Genomic DNA, 17819 nt, shown 5'->3' with positions numbered 1-17819 from the left:
TTGTGGTCCCAAAATCTTGTGCTATGGAGGGAGGGATGGGGTAGCAGGTTCCTGCTTTGTCCTATCTCAAGGTGATGCTCTGCGATGCCTCAGAAGAGGGTGGCTGGCATTCCAAGGAGTTATGGTTGTCACATGGAATCAACAGCTGAGGGAGGGGACTAGCACATTTCTCACTGTGTTCCCATCTTGGGGCTATATACTGGGCATGAAGATTGAGGCATCAGACCCGGGGAGAAACAGTGAGTGGGGGAGATTTAGGGACAAAACAAACCTCAGGTTGGCCCAAGGGCCCCCCGCTGTAACAAATCCGGGACTGGGAGTCAGATAGACTACAGGAAATAGGAGAAAAGGCAGGGGCAGAGCGGGGCCGTGGGGGCCCGGCCTGAGGCAGCCTGCAACAGAGAAGAGAGAGGAATCAGGGTTGTGAAAACTCTGCCCCTCTTCTGCTCTGTTCGCTAGGGGCTGGGAGGTGGGAAAGGTGAGATGGGTAAGGATAGAGGGGTTGAGCATTGCATAGTGGGCCGATGCTGGAATGGACCAGCTCCGAGGCCTTAGGCCCTAACATGAAGTTGTTTTCTTGTCTGTTTGGAGGGAAGACTGAGGCCATGATGGAAAAAAATCGGGAACAACATTCTTAATGAAAGTACCTTAATGAAAGTCTTTTGGGGGCCAGAGGGAGTAGAGAGGGAAGAAAATGATCCTGAATGGCAGAAATGGGAATGAAGGGATAGAAGTGAGGTGGGGTGAGGGATTGGACCCGGGTGCTCACCCTGGTGCAGAGTGGGGTCCCGGCTCCGGCTCACTGCTCTCTCTGGTGCGGGGTATAGGGGATGTGGGGCCAGAAGCGCCGCTCATCCCTCTGCGAGTCGGCGGTGAGCCCCGGCCCAACCTGGGCCTAGCCTGTATAGATAGGGGGTGGGCTAAGAGGCTGTATTCTTCCATGAACTGTTTTGCTTCTGGGTTTGCTTCTAGAGTTTCCATGTTAAGAATGTAGTACAGGAGTCAACATAGGTATTGGGACCTTGAATTTCTGGGTACTGTCCCTGGCTGAGAAGGTAAGGCAGGGTCACAGCTAGAGAATTCTTGGGTTCAGTCTATGATTCCTAGTCTTACTTAACTAAGAGAGGCAAAAGGATCAGGCATTTAACCTCCATGGTTGTATCATGGCTAACATCTGGCTAAATAGAGAAACAGTGTATGGAAAGCAGCTGGAGAATCGGTAGATCTCCCTCGGAGCCTTCTGTGCCTCAGCCCCTGCCAGAGCAGCTTAGGTTTCACCCATCCAGTCTCTGCCTGTACCCAGCTTTAGCGAACTTAGCATGGGGATCCGGACTGAATTGGAGCTGGCGGCACAGCTGTTCTTAGGAGCAGCAACCTGATGTGTTACCTGGGGAATCCGGGACCCCTCCTGGCGGGAACTCTCCTCGGGCAGGTCTGGGCAGAAAGAGAGGAGAAGCTAAGGGCAGGGGCAGGCAAAGCCAAAGCTAGCAGGCTGAGGTTGAGGTATATCTGGAGGGGACAAGGGTTGGAAGCAAGCAAGAAGCCTGGCTGAAGGGACTGGGGGCAACGGACAGACAGAGGCACCCAGGCACGAGAGCAGCTTTCTGATACAGTCGAGGGGAGAGGCTTAGAGCAGTGCTGAGCATTTTCCCTCCCACTGCCCAGATGTATAGTGCCTTGCTGGGCTCTGCCAGAATTGGGCTGGGGAAGACCCAGAAATGTTACCTGCAATCGTGTCCTGATACAGGGGATCCGAGGTCCTAGCAGCCCTTTCCCAATCACCATGACAGCCTCTGGCTTATCCCCTGAGGACAGGAGTGAGCAGCTGCTCCCTAGGGAACAAAGGAAACATATCAGGGTAGGGGACCACGGAGAAGAAGAGGCAAATTTCTTTAGATTAGGGTTTTCTCAGTATTGGGAATACTGACATTTTGGGCTGGATGATTCTTTGTTGTGGGGGGCTGTCTTGTGCATTGTAGAATGTCAAGCAGCATTCCTGGCCTCTACCCACTACATAGCCCTTCTTCTTCCCCTGTAACCCATCCCCACTGTAACCACCAGAAATGTCTTTAGACATTGCCACATGTTCCCTAGTAGGCAAAATGGCCCCTGCTTGAGAAGCATGGCATGTTCTAGTCTGGTCCAAGGGCTGCAGTAGCAACTTGGATCTTGAATCAGAGCCCATCAAGCTGAACCATTCTGAATGTCTAGAGCTTAGAGCCTATCCCATCCAGATGGGTAAGTGTTTAAGGGTCAAGTCAGTAGCCATGATGGTGGATCGAGGGCTACCCAATGAAGAGAGCGGACAGGTTGGGAGTTCTGAGGGAACTCTGAGGGAGTTACAAGATGTTGGGCTGGAGTCTTCGGACTCATTCCCACCCAGTCCTCTGCACAGCTGGGGTGTAACTTAAAGGAGAGCAGGTGGCCTGGGTTTTATGTGGATGATGTGGTTACACAGCATTTGCCATGCTGACAAGTGAAAGGCCGATGCCTTTTTCATTCAGTTTTGTCTAATGTTGCCCAGCTCCTGGAGTGAGGCAGCTCAAAGTAGCAGGCACTCGGGATGTTCAGCTATGAAAATGAGGATTAAGTGAGGTGATGTGCTTAGAGCAGTGCCTGCCACATAGTAGACACTCAAGGAATGGTAACTTATTTTATTCTACAAAGACAGTCTCCAGCTTCCTGTACAAGGGCATAGGTGCTTAGGGGTCTAGGATAATCCAGGAGGGTAACTGATGTTCCTGGTGTGCAGAGGGCTGCATTACATCAAGTCAAGAAAGAGGTCCAGGTCAGGGGGCAAGGGAGCCGAAGGGGCTGGTTTAAGCCTAGTAGGGAGCCTGGTCTATACCCTCTGTGGCAAGATCCAAGGCTAGCCCACCCGGATTTCGGTGGCAGTGGGTACAGACCTGATATGCTGAGTGAACTGGGCAGCAGACAGGAGCCCATGCTGGGTGAAGAGGCCAGGCTAGAACCGGGGGCAGGATTTGGGGACGGGGCCAGGCTGCTTGAAGTAGGGCGATGGGTCAGTGGCTGCTGCCGCCGTCTCCTGTCCTGACTTCGGGGCTCTGAGTGGAAGGGACACAGGAGAGAAAAGGGCAAATAAGTGAGGCCCTGGCACCCCACCGCCCTGCTGGTGCCCCCTGCTCAGAAGATGCCGGCTGTCAAGCTTGTCCTCACACCAGCAGCCCTCTCCAGAGGTAAATCTCAGATGGGTAGGAAGACTTGTGACATTCCGGTTACCCAGGCCACAGCCAGCCCTCATCCACCTCTCTGGGGCTAAACAACCTCATTCACTTGTCCATTTCTGAACAGTTCAGTTCTCTTCCAGCAGAGATGTTACTGAGCTGGGCTTCTGAAACACGGCTCCTCTAGGTTCTCCCACCTCTTAACTGCCCCTCTTTGTTTGCTCTTCCTGACCCCAAGTACCAATGCCCACAACCCCCTCCCAATTCTGCCCTTGGTCCCTTCCTGCTCTGCATACTCTAAACTCTCAGGCTGCTCTCCGGCCATTTCTGCAGAGCTACAGGTCAGTGTCCATTAGCATCTCTCCCTGCTAGTCTCTCCTGACTCCAGCAAAACTCATTTTCTCCCATCCTTCCTTTTGTTTTTCTTATCTTGATGAAAAATGGGCTCGAAACCCTGTTTCATCTTTTGACTCCTTGCTTACATTTTGATTTGTGTTTAACCAAATGTGGAAAACACTGCCTCTGCCTTTGCTTGGATTCCTCCTTCAAAGGAGAACCTTGCCGTGGCCTGTGTCCAGATACAAGTCTCTCTCTGATTAGGCTTTTGGAAAAATGCCCTGCTGGTTGTCCTAGCTTGAATCTGTAACCTTTTACAATCCATCTTTCACGCTGGTGCCAGAAATTATTCCAAAACCTAGACTTGATGAGAAATCATTTGGTTCAGGCCAGGGGGAGATACTAAAGGTCTTTTAAAGGATAAAGTCTCAACCTTTTAACATGGCCTTCAGAGCTCCACCGGCTGTGGTTCCAGTCTACCCATCCTTGGTAGGATGCTGACTTGATCCTTCATACCCTCTGCTGTTGCCCCTGGGGCAGCGAGCCCTCTGGTTCCTCTACAAGGACTATTTCCTCTTCTGGTTAAACTTTACATGTCCCATCTCAAATGTCACCTCGGTGTAGCCTCCCTGACCATCACAGCTCGAATTAACTGTTCCCCTCCCTTCATTGTCCTTTGTTCACTCGGCTTGTAATTGTTTATGATTTTTGTCCCCTTAATGAAATAAGTTAGTCACCTAAAGTACTTAAGAATCATGTTTGGCACATAGTACTCAGTAAATCTTAACTAGTATTCTGCTGAAACTTGCCTCTCGAGTATAGAGACTTTGTCTTTTCCAGTCTATATATCCCAGTGCCTACAAAATTCTGCCTAGAAAACCAGACACTTTAGTAAAGGTTTCATTTTCCTGGGTAGCAGACACCCTACAGACCACAGGCCCCTTCAGTAATCTCTGAGCTTAAGGACACAGGTTTACAACCCTGTGTGGCAGCTCTCTGGCCCAGTCCTTGTGGCCGAAGCCTCACTGCTACGAGCTCTGAGAGCAGATGGTGGCTGGAGTGGGTGGGGAAGCTTTCGGGTTTGGCAGGTCCTTCCTCATCACAGAGGGACAGTAGGTGCCAACATGCTCTCAGACCAAATGGACTATTAACCTTCACGGAGCTGAAGTCAGTGAAGGTCCCAGGATGCCAGCTGGGCCCTAACAGAGCAACATGTATTAGATGGAAAACACCTCTAATTCAGGAAGAAGGTGACAATAACTTGTCCAGCTATACTGAGCAGTAGCTAGCAGGGACAAGGCTAATTTTGGAAGTCCCAACCCAGATTTTTAAAAATTGATTCTTAGATAAATAAGCAATAGGAAAAAGGGAGAGATTTCAGGACAGAAGCTAGTAGCTTTGAGAAGTTTGTTGAGAGGCTGGGTACCAGCTGCAGACAAGAGTCAAAAATAACCAGACCTCTCAACTCTACATCAGTAAACGACAACAACAAACAGACCGTAGGATGCTGGTAAGAGGTGACACAGCAGTGAAAGAAAAGAGAAGTCAGAGACTCAGCCACAATCAAATAACCTGAAGTGTTACCCACCACCAATGACTTAGTAATACTGTAGAACCCAGGCCTGAGTAAATCTTCAGTAAAACAGTGATATCAGGATGATGTCCAAATGACAGTATATAATAGGCAGAAATGAATCTGAACTTGATCAAGGATGGAAACAGTGAGTTTCTAGAGGATCTGAGGAATACCTACCTATACGTAGGGGTATGCTGAAATCATGTTAAAGGATGAAGCCTCACCTATCCCCTCATCTATCCCACCTTACCTATCCCAGGAAAGGTAGGAAAGCGAATGAAAGCCTTTGGGACATTTGTAGGTTGCAGCAAAAACAGAAATATTCAGGAAGGTATGAAGCAAAATAGGCATATGATGTAAAAACTGTGTGAATGTAGGTATTCTGGGAAAGATACTACAGATACGACTCGAGAATCCTGCCCCTAATGAGAGTTTAAGGAAGGGGGACCACTACGGTTTAGGAGAGAGCCCTAATATGGAAAGGATGAGGCATTTAAAGATAGCATTTTAACTCACTTAGATGGTCTTAAAACCTGGCCAGGCCTGCCTGTAAACTTGGCAGTGTGAGCACACAGCCCAGTTTCTCGTGTTTTGACTTCTGGCCCCTGGTATAATCCAGGCTTACTCAGTCCCCACTGAGAGGATTTAAGGGAGGAGCCCCAGCTCCCGTTATTTCTTGGTTCTGAGCTGTAGTCAGTGGCTTAAGGCTGAGTGCAGAGGGATATGTGAATCAGCTTTGCTTCCAGAGGTGGTGAGACTGCATTTTTATGGTAATCAGCCAGAGATTTCATTCTGGGAGGGGTTGGTTAATCCTGGGGTGAGGGTCTGAGATAGAGGGGGACTGCCCTTTCCAGGGCAGGAGTCAGAATGGATAGTCTAAAGGTCTCACAACTTCGAGGAGCAGTTCTCTGACTTGGGCCTGGGTCTAGCATCATCCCCATCGAGACCTCTTTGGAACTGTTCCTCTGTGTAGCACCCTTAGTGACTCACTGGTATGATCACAGACCTCACTGATGCCCTCTGAAGGGCGGGAAGGTGAGACCAACATTTATTCGGCTCCCCACTTCTTGCCTTTTAGTCATTCAACAAGTATTTGCTGCTCATTTAGTAAGTGCTAGGTGCTAAGGGAATAAATAGATGTGTTAGGAGACATGCCCTGCCCTCAAGTAAGCTGTAATCCGGATGCAGCGGAAAAAGTACAAGCGCGATGGGGCGGGAAGCGTTCTTCCTCCGTCCCTCTCACTTACCATGGGGCTTGAGCTGCTCGGCCGAGAGCGGCCCATCAGCTGAGCCACGCCATGGCAGAGGCCGGGAGAGAGTCTAGGAGTCACAGATGGAAGGGCCAGAGCTGGGAAGGAGGAGGACAGTGGAAGGATGCCAGCTGACAGCCTCCACTTTGACCTTGTCCCTCGTCTTTTACTCTAGGGGCCCGCCAGATGGACCCAGGTTGTTACTGAGAGAGACTTGCCTGAATCCACGGCCAGTACTTGGGGGAAGCACCTAGGGTGCACGATGCGAGAAGGCCTCGGCCTGACTCTGAGCCCTGGGTGCCCCACTGGCCTCCCCTTAGTCCTATGCCCCCCAGGACAGGAGAAGCCGGTGATTTATCCACTGTCCCCGTGCAAGCCTGCTTTCGAGCTCCGTGGGTACCAACTTTTTTGTATCAGTATCTTGCAGGCTTTGGGCTTCCCTGCCTCAGTCATGGACTAGCTACTCCTGTGAGCTCGCCCTCCTCGGCAGCAAGAGCAGCTGCTGGTGCCATGAGCGCTTCCGCGGCCGCTGGTTTGGGGCCTCACCGCAGAGCCGGGAAGGTGTGGCTCGGGACCTGCCTTGCAGCTGCGGGAACTGCAGTAAAGCAGCTCCCGGCCCCGCAGTCGAAGGGTGCGGGGGTCAGGGCTTCCTCAGAGGCTCTCGCGGCCTTTTGTCCCAGGAACATTCCCATTTCCCCCCAGTCTGCCTTAGAGGGTGGCCTTCTAAAATGTCGCCCTCCAGCCTTGCGGATAGAACCTGCCAGACTAGCTCCCTGGACCTCTGCTTTCTGTTTCGGGCTGGCTGCTTAGATCTTTCCTGAGGTCTTCTGGATAGCACAATCTCATGCTCTGTTTTGGCCAAGAAAGGATAGTCATGAATTGGTTCTATAGTTAAGTGTGATATGTTCTTTATACATTAGTGGAAAATTTCTCATAAATTTACAAGCCAGAAAAAACCCGTTTGTCAAATCACAATCTCAGTTTTGGGTTTGGAAGGCTCAGCTGCTTTGTAGTGAGGTCTCGGAGATAGGGGAGTTGTGTTCTTCCTACCTTGGAGGACAGAGGATGTCTGGACGTGCCAGGGGCCAAAGAGCCAGATGTGTGGAGCCAGGAAACAGCGCAAAGCTATAGGGCAGGTCAGCCGGACAAAGCTGTTCTTCTGAGGGTCGGTTGAGGAAGCCCAGTGTAGGCACCGCAGTCTGCACTGCAGGTCCCTGTCTCAAGCCAGGCCCAGTCTCCTATCCTGCAGGCCTCTCAGGGATTTTAGGAGATGAAGCAGCAAAAACTGTAGCACTTATAGTTGAGATTCCAGCGCTCTGACCTGTCACCTCCTTAAAGCATTCCTGTTCGGTCTCATTAGTAACCCCCTTCTCAACCTTCTGTGACTTTAGAGACCTAGTTTCTCAGGTCTTACAAATACGGGTGCAAGTCCCCAGGTGTCTCTTACTCGAGACAGCTCTTTTTGTTCTGCTTCTTAGTTCGTTCCCCTGGAGAGAACTTCGCTTCTCACTTGTTTTACCTGGATGTGTGGATGACACCTAGACCCAAGCTTGATGTCACCTTTTCTACAGGCTGGCTCTTCTTTCTGCCCGCAGGACATCTCCATATAGATAGATCATGACATCCAAGCATCTCTAGAATAAACTCAACATTTTTTCTTCCAGACAATGTCTTAACATCACCGTGACTCTTTCCTTTGGCTGATAGCCTTGAAGCTCTTAGTCTGGCCTTCCACGATTACTGAACCCTGCCACCTCTATTTCTGATAAATATATTCATCTCTCCTTCCCGGACCCTGGTACAGCCATTAGTCATCTCACGTATAAACTAGAGCGAGGATTCCCCTCCCCCGCCTGCCCAGTACACACAGGCTGCTCTCCCATAAATCTTTCGTTCTCATCATTCTCTGGAGCACACAATTATTGCCATATGTCTCATTTAACTCCTAATCTTTGTTTTCAAGACATTTGAACTTATTCCTCCTACCTCTCTTCTCCTAACTTCTGTGCCTGGCTCTTTGAGCCAGCTAGGAACGTTTGCTTCCTGTCCTCTCTACAGAGCAGTGCTGGTCCTGGCTCCCATTCTCATCTCAGGCATCTCTGTGTCAGGCCGTATGCTACCGTCCATTCTTCAAAACCATTTCTCAACAGAACATTCTTTGGCTAATTACTCTTGAGTTTATCTACAACAGTGGCTCCCCAAGTCCCCTGTGTTTATAATGAGTGTGTGCTTTTATGTGCTGTTGACTGTCTGTTTTTAGGTCTGTTTCCTGTAAGGAAATCCTTAGTACTGAATATGCATCTTTTCTCTGTTATCTGGGAGAAGTAACGTGTCCCTCACTGAAGGAGCTTCACACAGCACTCTGCACTGGGGTGGGCTGGGGTGATAATAATAATAAAATAATAATAATAATAAAATACTGATTAGAAACTGCCTAGAATCTTCCAGGCAAGACCTGGACCTAGAGAGGATCTTTCCTCTTTCTCTTTTGTAGTCAGGGAAAGGGAATCTAGGATGCTGACATTCCTTCCTAGGAGCTATGAGTGAAAAGGTATGAGAGGCTGACAAAAAAGAAAAAAGAAAAGAAAAAAGGAAAAGAAATTAGAGGAAGTTTGAATAGTAAGAAGCTTGACTAACACTGCCACTAACAGCTGTGGCTTCCTGGACAAGTCCCCCTTCCACGGCGTCTGTTTTCTCACCAGAAAAACAGAGATACCATCAACCCCACAGGGCCTCGTGAGGATCAGATGAAATATATATGTGATACCATTTTGTTCACTGTTTAATGCTATTTAAATACACGGTTAGTATTACTTTAATCTGTCCTTCAAACACAGTGTACAAAAGCATGCTATCCCAGTGATGGGAGGATCTCAGAGAATGGGGCTTGGAACATAAGCAGGGGTATCAGCGTCGCTTGTCAGGGATAATGTCTCACTGGTCAAAGCTGCTCCCTCCCCGTGCTGCCCCACCTAGTGCAGTCAGACTGCCACAGCCACTGGCCCAGTGCACGCTTCTGGTATGCACCTGGGAAGCGCTAACGAGGACAAGTGCAGCTTGAAGACCCGAGAACTCTTAGCTCCAGCTGACAAGCCTCCACGCCCTGGCAGGATTTCTCCAGCCCAGAGGCCACGGACAGTACTGATTTGGCGGTTAGTGTATTTCTAGAAGTGGCAGCACAAGTCTCTCCCCACCAATGTCTGAGTCACTCCCAAGGAATGGCTCCACTGGCCTTCCTCTTTTTCCCTGAAGGCCCACAGTTCCTGTTATACATCTGAACCCATACTCTCATCAGGCAGGGTCTCCTCCAGCCCAGCCTAGGGCTACCGATGCACCATTGAGCAGCCGTGGCCACCGCTGGAAAGGGCCAGACTGTTGCTCAGTAAACCTCAAACGGAAGCTGTCTGTAGTTCTTCCATTTCTCATTGGAAGAGTTAGAATCCTTCTGATACCACTTTCGGGGCAGGCTCTGAAGCCAGGAACAGGTTCATCCCACAGAGAACTTGGCTAGGGGTCTCTGGCCCTACAGCGCTGTGGCTTGTGGTGTGAGGACACACGCTGCTCCCAGCAGGACAGACTGATGCCAGCCCTGCCGTGGAGCCTCCACACTTCAGCATGGCCCTGCTTCAGCTAGTGTTTTGGCCTTGGAAAGCCCCCTGCTCCCCAGCATGGAACACAGCCCAGGTGCCCAGGCCTCCCGCCTGGGCCAAACACTCTACTGCTCTGGGGCTCGTGGCGCAGGGAACACCAAGGTCACAGGAAAGGCTGCAGATGCTGCTATAAACTAATTTTATTGGTTGACCCCTTGGTCCCAGCCAAGTGTGTCTCTTCAAGCTCTCACTTCCCCCAGCAGTGCCCCAAACAACTGAACACCTGTTGCAGGGGCTCCCAGACTGGCTTACCTCTGACAGGGCCCAGCACCCGGTGGCTGACCTTTTGAGTGCTGGAGCCCAGGCCTGGCAGCCCTGTGGGCCGGCTGCCATGAAAAGGGAAGCTGGGGGAGTTCTTCATCTGTGGAGAGTTTTGCTGGCTGCCGCCGCTGCCCCCAGCACTCGTGCCGGTGCTAGAACTGCGTGCCCGGCTCAAGGGATTTTCAGAGCAGGACACAGGCAAGCCGCTGCAAAGAAGCAGAGGCTGGTTAACCCCGGGCCGGGGAGCCTATGGCCCAAGGCCTCCCCCTGAGTCTGTGCTCAGGAAAGCACTTCTGGGGGGATGGGCACAGGGACTCGTTACAAGGGAGAAGGGAGGAATCTGCGTCCGTGGATAAGGTGTCTGACCCGGGGCACGGCAGCTGATCTCGGAGCGCCTACAAGCCCTTGTTTGCACATCGCTGCTCTCCCAGAGAGCATACTAAGAACTATCAAGGGTGTCTCTCGGCAGCTTGAACTCTCAGTGAATTCCCCTCTTATCCCAGTAGTGATGGCCCTTGGACCCTGAGGCGTTCCCCATCACTGGAAGCTGAGACCTTGCTCCCACCTCCACTAGTTATATTTAATTTGGGGCACGGCTCTGAGCAGGGAAGCCTCTGGCCTGGTTTTCAGATGCCCAGGAAGTACGTAGCCCCAGGTAAAAGGGAAGAGGATCCCATTTTCAAAAAAATGCATTCATCTTACCAATTTTAATTTACTCTGAAATTATTTATGATGTGGTCCTTTTGGATGGGGAAGGAACACAAATCCCTTGGAACTTCTAGCTCTAGAGCCCTGTTCCACTTGCACACCCTCTCCTCCTTCACCCTGTGGGTCTTACCTGTTACTTTTGGGCGGAGTCCGAGAGCTTCTCTTCTTGCTGACGCCCACGCTCACAGTGCTGCTCAGGCCTCGGCTGCTGCGCACGTGTTTTAGCATCCAGGCACGGAGGTTCGTGAGGCTGCTGTGCTCTGACAGCACAATCCGGGGCCATGGGTTGCATTCTGCCATGTCCAGAGCGGCAATGGCCATAGCTCGTCCCACCTGCAGGGTGGTGGAGTCTGGTTCAGCATCTGGGACTTCCAGCCCAGGCTGCTGGGTTGGGGTGGGCTGCACAGCACAGTGGAAGGGAAGGAGAGACCAGGCCTCAAATTTTCTCAGTGGGTGCCCCAAATTTTGTGCCAGGGTTGTTTATCTCAGCAGATTTCCTAAATTGTTCCCTAAACAATTGCTCATTGGGGGGCCCTCCTCCTTTACGGGCATGAGCTGGTGTGCTTTCTGGCTGGCACAGGAAGGAATTCTCCTAGCAGAAGGTGCCTCGATCTCGTCAATAACCTGCAGCTCTTTGGACTTCTGTGTTCCCTGGGACCTAGAAGTCATCAAGACCAGCATAGAGGCGATGCCTGTAAGCCCAGGAGTGAACAAACACAGTATAAAGAGGAAGACGGGCTCAGAGGCAAAGACTCTGAGTCAGCTGTGCTGGGGATTCTCTGTGATGTGGGGGCAGAAATAGTGCCTACTCAGCCTCTCGATACCATGACCGTCAAGGCCCGGCCTTTAGACGAGCTGAGGGAAATAATCCCGGGGGTGAGATGGTGACAGTGGTAAGCCTCTCTTCAGGGGACCTGAGTCAGGCCACAGGAGCGAAGGCCCTTCCAGACTTGGAGGTTCCCCCATTCCCCACATACCCCATGTAGCCATACCTGCTCGAACAGCTCCACAGTGTATCTGGAGGGGAAGGCTGGAGGTGGCGGGGGGCTGGCGCGCCCGTTGTCATGGCAGGCGGCAGGGATGCTGTTCACGGAGCGCCCAGTGTTGTAGTTGCATTCAAGTGTGTAGCTAGGACACAGAGACCTTTGTTAGGGTCCTGCCTCAACAGAATCGGGACAGAACCATGGGGGACAGCCTCGGTGCTCTAAGACGCAATCACTTGGAAAAAGTGGATACGATCAAAATGCTAAGGCCCGACCTCGGCACAGCCTTGCATAGCCCGGAAGTCCCCACAAGACAGAGTCCCAGACGAAAGACAGTGATACGCACGAGGAGCCTGTCTTTTGAGGCGGCTTGGGCCGTCCTCTGCTGCCCAGACAGCCTAGACCGGGTGGTGTTTTCTCTCGGGGAGGTACTTTGTCTGCTACTCCCCAGCTTCCAGCCAACCTGTGGATTATCCCTGAGGCTTTGTGGATCGCCACCCGGCCGCTTCCCTCCTTCGACTGGCCGTCTCTGCGGTCTCGGGCGTACATGTTCTTCTCTGAGAAGTTGCAGCCTTGGAAGTCGAAGTGTGCTGAGTTCAAGGAGATCAGCTTTGGATACAGCATATTTTCCACCTGTTTCGGGGAGGAAAAAGGCAACTCAGGAGAGGCGGAAGGGAGGAACGGGCAAGGAAGAGATGGCAAGCAGGAGGCCGTGTGGCTAATCCCGTGGCAGATACCATTACAACCATCAGCAGTAGGCGGTGTTCTGGAATTCTCACCGGATGCCTGACATTATTTCCAGGTGTTGGAAAGGTACAAATCCACCTCTTTTTAAGCTCTTAGCTTCTTTTCTCCAATAATGCAAACCTTTCCTTTCCCCCTGGTTTCCCAAAGTCTAGAATAAAGACCACAGTGCTGACAGCTTGACCTTTGTTCAAAGGTCATGATGTAATGACTGAGACACAAAGCCCCACTGGCATCACTTCTCGGCCCTTGGAAGCTTGTCGGGAGGTAGAATACCTCTTACAGCCACAGGCCTTCCCACCAAAAGGCCACCTCCCCTCTGTCCCTGCCCTAAGCTTTCTCTCCTGACCTGCCACAACCCCCACACTCTCAGGACACTCGGGGATCCCTACCTGGGTGCTCTCGTCACTAAAGCTGTTGCCATACATGAAGCAGCCCCTTTTGGAAGCATGTCCATGCAGGTCCACATAGTAAGCGACACCACTCTCTTTCGGGGGGATGGTGTCGGGGGCTGGCTGCTCAGCCTCGGCGGACTGTTGGGGCACAATCCACACACCACTGGACTTCTGTTCTGCTGGCTTGGTCTGCGGCCAGGCTTCAGGGTTGTCCCCATCAGATGCGTGCCCGAGGTGAGCTTCGTTTTGGAGATTGTTGGCTTTCTCGAGGTCGGAAAGGGGCGCATCCACGGGGAGCTGGGGACTGTGCTGGTGCTCAGAGGGACTCTGGGAGTTCAGACGGGAGTGCACGTGGTGGTAGAGGAGCACAGCTTTGGCCCCATAGATGGCTGGGTGCAGGGCCGCGTCGGGCTTCAGGTACTGACGGTTCAGATTCACTCCACGCGAGTCTGTGCTGTAAGAGGACAGGGACTGAAGCGGGCTTGAAAGGCTGGGCCAGTGGGGAAGACGTGAGCGTGGATGGAAGGGAGACCATGGGAGACGGACTTATAAAATGAGAGGCTCAGCCTGCATGAGGAAGGCAAGCGTTGAGGACCAGCCCTCTCCCCGATCTGCCGTCACCCCTACCACGGAGACCCAGCTAAGTGCAGCTCCCTGCACCCAGCGCAACCTGCAGCCATTCTAACTACTCCTTCCAGAGAGTGCCACGAGATAGGCCACCTTCCTTCTCTGGCCTCTGGATAAGGAGATGGGCTTGCCCTTGTTGGGGTGCAAGAGGACTGTTACACAGAAGTTCAAGGAGAGGCTGATAGTGTTTCACTGAGATCAAGGACACAAGGGGGACCAGAAACAATCCTGATGGGCTGGGGAGGCTTCTTACCGGTAGTGGCCCCGGACCACACCATCGGGGTTCAACATGGGAATCAGCTTAAAGACAAAGAGGCGACGCAGGGTTTGGGCCCGGGGATCATCAGGTCGAAGGATGAAGTCCAGAAAGCCATTGAAGACAAAGCTAGATGGAGTCTCCCCAGGGTGTACCCTACTGCTTAAGAAGAATATCTGAGATGGAGAGGAGAGTGGTCATTAGGCCAGTCACTCTGTAGCTCATGCTAACAGGATATGGGGGGGGTGGGGGCAGAAGAGCCACTGGATTTTCAGCTGGCTGAGTCTGCGAGTGGAGTGGGAGTGGCCATGCCTGCCTCCCAGTGCAGGCTAAGGCTGTGGCTAGGAGGCCCAGTGATAATGTGGCCTTAAGCTGTCGGCAGGGTCTGGGGCTAAGGAAAGGCCAAGGTACTATCTTTAGGCAATTCCCACTCACCCTCTTGCCTGTGAAACAGAATGGTCGGGGGGTGCCGGTATCAGGAAATAGCTGCTCTAGACGGGGCTCTCGATCTTCTCGAAGCCCATGGCAGGAAGTGATGGTTAGCAGATCCACACGAAGTCCATCCAGAGAATAGCAAAGGATCTCCCGGTGGTAGTAGATGGTATCCAGGGGACTGTGGGGACAAAAGTCATTAAGCCAGGAGAAGCTGCTACCATCCTAACAAGAGGCGAGCGTCATCGCCAGCCTAGGATTTGTAGGATCTGGTCTTTCACCTTAACCTTTGGGACCTTACAGTCCCTCATGATGTTAAATGAGGCTGAGGATCTGGGTGGTCTGCACTGCCAGAATGCAGAGTATGGGACAGCATGACCCTGTTTTCTCCCCAGTCTATGGCTCCCTACAATAGATGACTTTGTGTATACGGTTGCCCTCTGTTGGGACAGAAAAAAGGGCAATGGCATTTGCTGGGCAATGGCAGTACCAAGTTCTGGATAACTGACGGGAGCTGGGATATTAAGAGGCTGAACTGGGCAGGTGGACGAGCAGAATGTAGGTGGTGGTGCGGAGAGATCAAGGTCACACAGACACTTATTTGTCAAAAGTACCCAAGGTCCCATATTCTGTACAGAAAAAAGAACTGGTGATGTTTATGGTTCAGGGCTCCTGGGGCAAGTTCCAGAAGCGGCAGAGATGCTGTCTGGTCCGGGACTGTGTGGCAAGAGTAAGGACGGGGTTGGCACCTGCTGTGGGTAGGGTGGTTCTCCAGAAAGCGCTGGTCTAGCTGGTTTAGCAAATCCTGGCAGTCACTGTAGGAGAAGGGGTAGCAGAAGGCGAAGAAGGTGGTGGCCCCACGGCCCTCCACGAAACGGTGAACAAAGGATAACACAAACCGCGTCTCTGTCATCTGAGGAGCAGAGGAGGAAGAGGGAGGGGCCGTTGGTGTGAGAACTAATCCTACTGGGATCACCAGGAACTGACCTTAAACTGACCTTACACCCTCAGCACACTGACCAGCTTCCCTCCCTCTGGGACTTTCCATAGGACAGTCGGCTCCTTCTAGGCTTCCTGAGACAGGGGTTTATCTTGGACTCCAGCTAGCACTGGAGGGAAAGTAGATGCCAAAACCTGGTGTGCCGTCTGCCTGGGACTCCGTATCGAGGCTAACCCCTCTTTCCTGTCCTTCCTCTACTTTTAGTACCCCAGTCTGTCTTTCCTCCTCATGGAGAACTTACCTCAAACGTGGGCCGGTCTCTAATTCGTTCCCAGCGAGGCCGGGTGGGCAGTGTGCGCACAAAGGGGGCCATGCCCTGGGAATACAGCTTGCTTTGCTTGTTCATGTTCATAATGTTGATCTTGATGAGTTTCCCTGGAGTTCCTCCCCGGACACTGAAGTAGAACCATGACCTGCAGGTTCCAGAGGAGGAGAAACAGGTCCCTGGATACTGAGGGTTGGAGACAGGGCATGTGGGACAGCTGGAGCAACTGAAACTGGGAAAGACCTATTCAGTAAGGAGGAAGCAAGGAGAGAGGGAGAAGGGTAGAGAGAGGAAGGGCAGAGATGGGGCAAGAGAGCTGACTGAGCACAGATTTGGGGACACGGACATCTCTTCTCCTTCCACCCTCCTCTACTTTCCTCTTACCTGTTCCCATTCTCGAATTCTGTTTCAGCGCAGTCTGGTCGGGTCCACACATTGAACTCGTAGTCAGGGGAAGAGGCAATGCTGCTGATGGGAGCTGGTGCCCCACCTGCTCCTCCTTCCCCATCGCTAGACACAGATTCCACCTTCTCCACGTGGGCTAGGTTCCCTGAATCAAAGCGAGAACTGAACAGCAAGCCCCCACAGCGCAGCTCCATGGTGAGGCCGGGAAAGCATCCTCCTGCCCACTCTGGCCCTGAGAGCTGGGGAAAAGTTGGAGGGGGAAGGTGTAGGAAGGAGAGGAAGAAAAATGAAAACAAGTTTTTTTGGGTACCTCCTGATAAGTGAAAACTATTCTAAGGGAGTGCCCTAAGAAGCAATAGGCTCTTTCAACCTCAGAAAAGGTAGAAGAGGCCTTCCGGCAAAGGCTAAGATAAAGCAGTATTCTGTCCCCACACTAAGGGTTTGAAACTGACCTAAAGGGACCCCATTTTACAACAGCTTGGCTATTCCAAAATGAAATACTCAATGGCTTAACCATGTTGAGAAATGCTAGATTCTAAATTTTTTGCAGCCCAAAGGATAGAGAATAACATTTGAGAGGTCAGACTTCCCACACCCAGCCCAGATACACCCACCACAACACATGGCCATCTTGACAGATGGGCCTTTCTGGATCTCTGGTTCCTAGCCTGGCTCCCCACTCTCCAGCGCAGCAAAGCAGAGAGAACCAAGTTCCGAGTTTCTAAGTTTAAGTGGACAGCTGCTTCTCTCCACTCCCCTGTCCTCACAAGTACCGACCAGGCACTGGGTCTGTTGCTCCCCTGAGCCCTGGAAGGGCCGGTTCTTCCTTTTTTTTTTTTTTTTTGTTACTATCTTATTCCTATTATGAAAGCAAGCTAGAGAACAGCGGCCTTTGCCAAGAAGACAAAAGAAACTGGGCAGAAGCCACCTGCTCACCTGTAGCTCAATTCCAGTTAGGGCATGGGTCTGTTTCCGGCCCCCTCCCGCCCTGCCAAGCACTAGAGTCCCTGAAAAAGCTACGCTGGCAGTAGTTGTGGGTCAGTGATGGGTATTCTGAGCACCCCTAAAAAAGTGGCTGGTAGACACCCACTTGAGGCAAGGAGTGGCTTCTCGACCCTCGTCTCACACTGACCGACCTCGCCCAAGGCAGGGTGGGGTTCGGAGGCATGGAGGGGCGAGACAGACACACACTCTAGGCAGGGACTAGGGGTCAGAGGTGCGGCCACGGGCGTGGGGGTGGGGCCGGGGAGGCCCTGGCCGGGGGGAAGGGCGGGGTGGGCCGGGCCGGGGGGGCGGGGTGGCATTCCAGAGGGGCTCCGGGCTGAAAGGGGCTGACAAGGGGGCGGGGCCGGGGCCGGGGCTGGCGGGGCCCGCGCTCCACGCAGCGCCCCTCACCTCTCTCGGGGCCGGCGATCCCGCTCCCTCTCCCGCTAGCGAGGCGCCACCTCGGGCCCCGGCACCCGGGCCCTCCACCCGGGACCCAAACAAAACCCGAGCGCCGCGGTGCCGGGACCCCGCTCTGCCAGGAAACAAGAAGTCTCTCGCCTATTGGCCGCGGGTACAGCTGGCTAACCGCCCAGTAAGGCTCGCTGCCATTGGTCAGCACGCAGGGGTTCCCTCGCACGTTAGCTGGTACCTGAGCCAGTGGCGTTTGGGGGCTCGGCTGGCAAATCCCGCCGGAGGGTTCCACAGCATCTTCTCAGAAGACGGTTAACGGCCTGCCGGCCAGCAGGAAGAAAACACAAA

At 52.6% G+C, this 17819-nt stretch overlaps 1 protein-coding gene across 4 annotated transcripts; it reads right to left on the bottom strand.

Annotated features, from left to right (window-relative positions):
• Positions 1 to 72: 72 nt before the first annotated feature.
• On the bottom strand, positions 73 to 17738 carry LOC111158500 (ATP/GTP binding protein like 5). 4 transcript variants are annotated; one of them, XM_022520563.1, is made up of 16 exons: positions 17010 to 17299; positions 16053 to 16312; positions 15645 to 15816; positions 15153 to 15316; positions 14407 to 14584; positions 13969 to 14147; positions 13086 to 13542; positions 12413 to 12582; positions 11959 to 12094; positions 11097 to 11299; positions 10250 to 10464; positions 2907 to 3065; positions 1726 to 1832; positions 1388 to 1434; positions 770 to 900; positions 73 to 392 (listed from the first exon to the last, which is right to left on the bottom strand). In XM_022520563.1, exons 2-15 carry the CDS (start codon positions 16265 to 16267, stop codon positions 852 to 854), a joined length of 2451 nt encoding a protein of 816 aa, XP_022376271.1. In that variant the 5' UTR covers positions 16268 to 16312; positions 17010 to 17299; the 3' UTR covers positions 73 to 392; positions 770 to 851. The 4 variants fall into 4 exon arrangements, with proteins under 4 accessions (XP_022376271.1, XP_022376270.1, XP_022376269.1 ...); XM_022520562.1 differs by lacking the exons at positions 1388 to 1434; positions 17010 to 17299 and adding an exon at positions 17710 to 17738; XM_022520561.1 differs by lacking the exons at positions 1388 to 1434; positions 17010 to 17299 and adding an exon at positions 17469 to 17578.
• Between the last annotated feature and the right edge of the window lie 81 nt (positions 17739 to 17819).

This window comes from Enhydra lutris, unplaced genomic scaffold (assembly GCF_002288905.1).
Source record: "Enhydra lutris kenyoni isolate GAN:26980312 unplaced genomic scaffold, ASM228890v2 scaffoldscaffold59, whole genome shotgun sequence".
Classification (NCBI taxonomy): domain Eukaryota; kingdom Metazoa; phylum Chordata; class Mammalia; order Carnivora; family Mustelidae; genus Enhydra; species Enhydra lutris.
Note: the sequence above shows the minus strand (reverse complement) of the source record. Positions and strands in the feature narration are given on the sequence as shown.